The sequence below is a fragment of the Tachysurus fulvidraco genome, chromosome 23, assembly GCF_022655615.1.
Source record: "Tachysurus fulvidraco isolate hzauxx_2018 chromosome 23, HZAU_PFXX_2.0, whole genome shotgun sequence".
In the NCBI taxonomy this organism is placed as follows: Eukaryota; Metazoa; Chordata; class Actinopteri; order Siluriformes; family Bagridae; genus Tachysurus; species Tachysurus fulvidraco.
In genome coordinates, this window is record NC_062540.1 from 626,022 (window position 1) to 633,521 (window position 7,500).

General features: G+C 39.5%; 3 protein-coding genes across 5 annotated transcripts in view; all 3 read left to right on the forward strand.

Annotated features, from left to right (window-relative positions):
* The window catches only part of LOC125140095 (complement factor I-like), a 7,680-nt gene extending 6,885 nt beyond the window's left edge, over positions 1–795 (forward strand). Inside the window, exons 11-12 of the mRNA XM_047807514.1 lie at positions 240–341; positions 456–795. Of these exons, the coding sequence (XP_047663470.1) occupies positions 240–341; positions 456–673 (320 nt within the window). The 3' untranslated portion in view covers positions 674–795. The remainder of the gene's footprint in view (positions 1–239; positions 342–455) is intronic.
* The window catches only part of LOC113653076 (tetratricopeptide repeat protein 39B), a 52,139-nt gene extending 48,799 nt beyond the window's left edge, over positions 1–3,340 (forward strand). Inside the window, exon 19 of the mRNA XM_047807516.1 lies at positions 3,163–3,340. Coding sequence (XP_047663472.1) covers positions 3,163–3,259 — 97 coding nt within the window. The 3' untranslated portion in view covers positions 3,260–3,340. The remainder of the gene's footprint in view (positions 1–3,162) is intronic.
* A 2,733-nt stretch (positions 3,341–6,073) lies between these two features.
* The window catches only part of LOC113653080 (complement factor I), a 7,370-nt gene continuing 5,943 nt past the window's right edge, over positions 6,074–7,500 (forward strand). The window contains exon 1 of one of the 3 annotated variants that reach the window (XM_047807513.1): positions 6,074–6,217. In XM_047807513.1, coding sequence (XP_047663469.1) covers positions 6,077–6,217 — 141 coding nt within the window. In that variant the 5' untranslated portion in view covers positions 6,074–6,076. The remainder of the gene's footprint in view (positions 6,218–7,500) is intronic. The other 2 variants (XM_047807511.1, XM_047807512.1) reach the window with 2 other exon arrangements.

Consider the following 7,500-nt stretch of genomic DNA (forward strand, 5'->3'; position numbering starts at 1 on the left):
ACACCACGCCTGACTGCACACATCTTCTTAACATAATGTTAATGCTAAGAAAATGCTAATGTTTTTAATACATTATCAATGTTCTCTACAAATCAACTATGCAACCATTCCATTCAATATTAGCTGTTCGTAGTGTTATCACCTGTCCAAAACCTGCTGGTCTCTCCTGTCCATCACTTGTCTTGAGTCCACACCTGTATCACCTCCTCACATAATTCTCTCTCTGTGTGTCTTTGTAGAGGGTTTCAGAGCGGATACTCTGATGTGGGCCAACGTGAGTCTCATTCCTAACTGTAGGAGCTATTACAAGGAACGGTTCCGTGAAGGAATGATGTGTGCAGGTACAACTGTCTCACCCCACCGGTCTCACCCCACCTGTCTCACCCCACCTGTCTAATCTAACTCACATCTAGACAATGCGCCTGCACATGTCTCACATGTCTCCTCTGTGTCAGGTGATCTGGAAGAGAAGGTGGACTCGTGCCAGGGTGACTCTGGAGGCCCGTTAGTGTGTGAGGATGCGAGTGGTGTGTCGTATGTGTGGGGAATCCTGAGCTGGGGAGAAAATTGTGGGAAAGACGGCTTCCCCGGAGTGTACACCAAAGTGGTTCATTATTTTGAGTGGATTCGCCAAATCACCGGCTGGCCTGCAGTCACCAAGTACAATCAGTAAAGTGGAAACATGCTAATAATGCTAATAATGTAGCTGAAGTTTTGTTTATCGTTTTTATTTCATCAGGGTTAATTCTTTCAAATTTTAATTTCATTGTTCTCATTAAACGTTTTACAAGCTAATTAAGTGAGTTTGACTTTGTTCTCATCATAAAAATGATGTACAGCGATAATGATACTGGTATCAGTGGTGATCATCTGGAGACCTTGCTGATAAAAATGCTGTGTTATTAAACATCTGATTAGCAGGTAAAATGATGTGATGTACAGTATCACAGTAATGCCACAGTCTGGAAGCTCTGTGCAGCTCTGTGCAGCTCTGTGCAGCTCTGTGCAGCTCTGTGCAGCTCTGGGAAAACAGCAAACAGAGGAACTACAGCATGTTCCTGTAGTGACTCTACATTAGCAAAAATAAAGTATATAAATAAATATCGTATCTGATATGTTGCTCTTGAATATCAGAGGCTATAGATGCTTGACTATAAGGGATTCAGACACAATGAAAGCAAAAACTTTCAGAAGCTAAAAAACATACTTTTAAAGAAGAATCCGCTAAATCCAGTCCAGAGAGAGCGCTTAGAAACAACACAGCGCCCTCTGGTGTCAGCCTGAAGAAATTCTAAAAAAAAAAAATTGCTAGCAAAGCTTTAAACCCGAATCTAAACTAGCAGATTTTAGATATCAGTGTTTTAGACTTTAATATTAGTGACATTTTGATAAACTCCTGGTATGTTAATCATCCAGCAAAGAATCTCCTTGTCTTTGTTTCTCTTTCTTTCATCTTTCATCCCTCTTTCACTTTCAGATCATTTCCTCAGTTCTGCTAATACTAGTAATAATAATAATAATAATAATAATAATAATAATAATAATATGGATCATTTTCACTCCGTAACCGGTTGCCGTTTATGAACGATTAGATCCTCATTAGCTTTATCAGCTGTGTGTGTTTGGTTTCAGAAGTGTTTGGTGTATAATGTTTAGTGTTTGGTTTTAATGTATAGTGTTTGGTGTATAATGTATAGTGTTTGGTGTATAATGTATAGTGTTTGGTGTATAATGTTTAGTGTTTGGTGTATAATGTATAGTGTTTGGTGTATAATGTATAGTGTTTGGTGTATAATGTTTAGTGTTTGGTGTATAATGTATAGTGTTTGGTGTTAATGTTTAGTGTTTGGTGTATAATGTATAGTGTTTGGTGTTAATGTTTAGTGTTTGGTGTATAATGTATAGTGTTTGGTGTTACTGTATAGTGTTTGGTATATAATGTATAGTGTTTGGTGTATAATGTATAGTGTTTGGTGTTAATGTATAGTGTTTGGTGTATAATGTTCGTATTTATTCCAACGTAGTGGTGACAAGATACATTGGGTTCACACACACACAGACACACACACACACACACACACACACACACACACACACACACAATTATATATTTACAGATATATTAACTTCTGTTGCCTTTCTGATAAATTAATGAGATGTTTTGTGTGTGGTGTGTGTGTGTGTGTGTGTGTGTGTGTGTGTGTGTGTGTGTGTGTGTGTGTGTGTGTGTGTGTGTGTGTGAACCCAATGTATCTTGTCACCACTACGTTGGAATAAACCTCTTGTTCTTCATTAAGATCTTCACCATCATCCTTTTATTTCTGACACTGTTGAGTTTCCTGTTGACTGATGATGAGTTCGAGTGAATTACAGTAACAGACAAATTCATCTGAATGTTTAGTGTGTAATGTAATGTAATGTAATGTAATGTAATGTAACGTAATGTAATGTAAACTGACTGAACTGGTTTTTTTCTGCTTCGGTATTTTTCATGTCGTTTGTTCAAAGTGCTGAAATATTGTGCAGGCTGTCAGTAGATGAGACTGTGGGTTTGTGTAACATGGTGAAAGTTAGACGGGTTTGTGGGCTGATGCTCCACAAGCTCCAGGTTTTATGAGACTGAATACTTAAAGGTCATATCGAGGTGGTGTCGTCTCACACGTGTAACTCAGACCAGGAGCAAAGCTGAACCGAAGCCCCGCCCACCTGTCATTCAGCAGGACCCCTGTGGAGTTAACAGGAATTCTGTTTCATGTCTCATGCTACTTTGAGCACTCGAGGAGAAAAACACCTCACGGAACCGACTACCATGTCTCACGTCTCAGCACTGGACACTTTAAACACTTTAAACACCAAAAACTGTTGTATCTGTAGTGCATTATGGGTAATGATCAGCATCAAGCAGACACAATGTAGTATTTAAATATTTATGTTTAGTGAGTTTCAGCAACGTCTGAAAGACCAAACACTAAACATTTAACATAAAACACCAAACACTAAACATTATACACCAAACACACACACACACACACACACACACACACACACACACACACACACACACACACACACACAGTAATTTAATTAGCTGTTATTTATTTATTCTAGTCTTATTAATGAATGTAAATAACTGTTATAATCTGTGTGTATGAATGACTTTAGGGTGAATTATAAAGATTATTCCATGGAGTCTCGTTTGCATTTTCGCATCCACGCTGCACTGAACAGCCTGAAAGGTACTCCGGTAAACTCACCATAGCAACGGGCACATCACATGCTGACCTTTGACCTTCATGATGGGAGCAACATCATCACAGTACTGTAACGAGTAACGAGTGAAACACACACGCACGCGCACACACACGCATGCGCATGCGCACGCACACACACACACACACACACACACACACACACACACACACACACGCACACGCACACGCACACGCACACACACACTTGTACTTCAGCAGGTGTTAAACAAAAAGAAATGGGTTGTTTATATAAACACACACACACACATATAATTAAAGAGGAATATTCGATATATTTTATTAGATTGTCCTTTTAATCTGCTGTTATTTTTGTTTCTCATGATAATAATAATAATTCAGTTAATCAGCGAGAAACATGCTGCAAAATCCAACATGGCTGCTTTCACTGAAAAAACGTCTCGTTCTAGTTAAAGCTGCAGTATGGATTTTATTATTTTGTTACTTGTAAAAATGATTGTTAATGAGTCAGACCTGTGACTGAGTGGGAGGGGCTTCCTCACTCACCTGTCAATCACAGCAGTCCAGTCAGCCATTGGTGTCTGCTGCAGTCCAGTTAACCAGCTCAACCCCACAAAGTTACATACTGCAGCTTTAAAGTTTTATTTGGTGATTAAAATGATTATTATATAAGATTATAATAAGATTATTAGTGTTACATTTAGACAATCATAAAGCCTTTGTTACTGACGTCGTGCTGATGCTAATCCAGACACTTCCACGCTGTTCCACCACATCTCTTTCTTCACCATGACAAATAAAAGAACATCTCAGTATAAGCAGAGAAACAAGATGAGATGCTGGATATTACAGAAAGCTGCAGAATTGTGATGATCGTTATTAAGACACGCCCATGTATGATGATGTAATAGACCCTTAATGTGGAGGAAGTGTGTAGTGGTTCAGCTCGTATCACACGATGGCTGCTTTCAGGAGTCTAACGTCTCCTTTAATTGTTTTATTCACACCAAATACTTGTGTTTATTTGTGAAAGTGTGTGTGTGTGTGTGTGTGTGTGTGTGTGTGTGTGTGTGTGTGTGTGTGTGTGTGTTTGTGCACTTGCCCCTCAGGGTATTGTTTAATATTTTATTGTGAAACATTTTTGTCACCTCAGATTTGTGAATGTTTGTGTAAATGATTTCTTTGTGCTGCTGTGTGATGAGACATCAGTTCATCTGTCAGTTCTACAGTCTCTCACCTTATTATCACAACACTCTCGTCTCCATAACATCTCCACAGCGTCTTCTAAAGCTCCTGCTTCCATATAATGTCATCTTCATCATCATCATCAGAAAGAACAAGCAGCTACAGCAATAAACTAATAAACACAAGTATTCATCATCACAACAACAATAATAATTAAAGCAAACTTTTTGTTTCTCTCCCCTCCACTCTCTCTCTCTCTCTCTCTCTCTCCCTCCCTGACTCTCTCCCCCTGCCCCCGCCCCCTCTCTCCACCTGTCTCTCTCTCCCCCTGTCTCTCTCTCTCTCTCTCTCTCTCCCTCCCTCCCTGACTCTCTCCCCCTGCCCCCGCCCCCTCTCTCCACCTGTCTCTCTCTCCCCCTGTCTCTCTCTCTCTCCCTGACTCTCTCCCCTTGACCCGCCCCCCTCTCTCTCCCTGACTCTCTCTCCCTGTCTCTCTCTCTCCTTGACTCTCTGCCCCCGCCCCCCTCTCTCCACCTGTCTCTCTCTCCCCCTGTTACTTTACTTTGCAGTTTCTGCAGTTTCTTATTTCACTTTTCACACATTCATAAAAAATAAAGATAAATATTTCTAGCATTGAGAGTAAAACACTACAGAAATGACTTTAGTTTCATCCACAAACACCAGCACACGACCTTTGAGCTGAACTGCGGCAGGATGTAACATCTGTACTAAATATTGTGTTGGTTGTGTTTGTTAAGGCTGCGTCCTAATACACATACTACACTACTAACTAGTCTATTACTGTAGTGTTGCACTATACTAAATAGTGTGCATAGGCTTAAGGCCCAAACCCCAGTAAACCGTGTGGTGGTGTTAACTGCTGTCTAATGGCTGCTGAAGGGAAGGTGGCATGTGGTTTGGGACGCAGCCCGATAATAAGGTCTGATCTGATGTTTTGCTCTTTTCACCACTCAGACTGCATCTTACCTTGTTATAGAACTGAATTATTAGTTAGTTTTATTCTTGTGTTTGTTCTGTACATGATGTTCATCTTCATTTCAATAAAGCAGCAAATGTTGATGTGTGTAAAAAAAAACTTTTAACAGTATGGAAATATACCTGTTGAGCTAAGCTGAAAAAGTTTGTACACCCGTACAACAAAATAAAGAGCAATTATAATTTAACACGACGAAAATGTTGTGTGTTTGATTTTATTCATTCATCTATCAGTAACGTCGTCACACAAATCACTTGAATAATTTAATAAAGCTAATATTAATAATGAATAAATAAAAAGTACATTTAAATTACAAATGTTTTTGCCCGAATGAGAAGAATTTTAAATAATTTTCCTTTTAAATTGTTTGGGTTCCTTACTTTTATAACATGATAATGTGTGTGTGTGTGTGTGTGTGTGTGTGTGTGTGTGTGTGTGTGTGTGTGTGTGTGTGTGTGAGTGGGTGTTTATTCCTCTACTGTTTGTTGTCATCGGTGGTCAGTGAGAGGTGAAGTCTTTATCTAAGTAATCTAAGTTAATAAATCTCACACACACACACACACACACACACACACACACACACACACACACACACACACAGAGTTTGTTTTACTGTGTGTTATGTTATGGACTCTTCCAGTAAAGGGTCGCTGTGTATTGACAGATGTTAATGATTAATGAAGGTCTGTCCCAACTCGGGGTTCAGGATAACAGACAGAGAGAAGATGAGAGACAGAAGGATAGCATGATGAGGATTACACTCGTTCTTCTTCTCTCTGTCCTCCTGCCGCAGCTTGGCCGCACGGTGAGTCCCGACATCTTAACTGAGTAGATTTATTATATTTGAATCTGAGCTCAGAGTGAATCATCATATAAACTGTTTTTGTAATGTTAGTTCCCTCAGCTGTGAGAAATAACCACAAACACTCCTGCGGTCTGCGCCGCAAAGCCGATGCTTTTATACTCCACAAACTTTAATGTAACTTTAATGATTTAGTGGATTAAATAAAGCAACGATGCCCTGATTGTCAAACCAACACACACACACACACACACACACACACACACACACACACACACACACACACACACACACACACACACACACACACGTTTATTAAATAGACGGTGTTTAAGTGAAGACCTGAGTATTTTTGTGAGTATCTAGTTCTAATCCCATGTTAAACTCCAGAAGAATTGGTAATAAATAAAAATACAATATCAGTAAAAATTCTAAACTTTTCTATATAATCTTTCTCATTTCCTTGCACTCATTTCTCTCTCATTTCCACCAAGCTGCCACTGCTGGGCCCCTGAGCAAGGCCCTTAACGCTCAGTTGTAAGTCACTCTGGATAAGGGTGTCTGCTAAATGCCGTAAATGTAAACGTGTTCTTCATGCAGCTGTTGGTTTAAACCCTTCATGTTGTTTGGACTACAGTAAGAACATGTTTGTGTAACTGTGACAGCGGTGATGAAAAGTCAATATTAACACCAACGATGTGCTCTTTGCTCTCTGGGTCCCGAATCAACCCGTTATATCGATTCATGTTGATGAGTTTATGGTCATTTGGGGTCATTTACCAACAACGTTTGGGAAGTTCTGGACTCTGATTGGTGTTTAGGTGTTAATTAACTCTCTCTAACAGCAGCTCTGGTTTATATCAATGTACTCACTCTGATACCTTGTGGTTTCCGTAGTAACAGCTCATTCACAGGGATGTGTACAGCTCACACTCCACTGATAATAAACCGATTATAAACATGTGTAATTGTTGATATGTTGAAGCGAAGTTTCCACCCAAAGCCCTGTGGTGAGGTTTACTGTTATTTCCTGGAGAAGTTTGATAATGACTTTAATTTGTGTAAAACTTTTCAAACCACAATTAGCAACATGCACAGATACAGAATTATATTTAATACATACCAGCTATCATGACATCAGAAATACTGCACTAGTACAAAGACTTTAGTGACCAGCCAGCTAATGTTAGAGCAGATCATCACCACCTCAGCGATACAGAGCAAACCGTACAGCTAATGACTTAAACGCTAGCTATAAAACGTTCGCTATGCTAACAGTTCGTCTT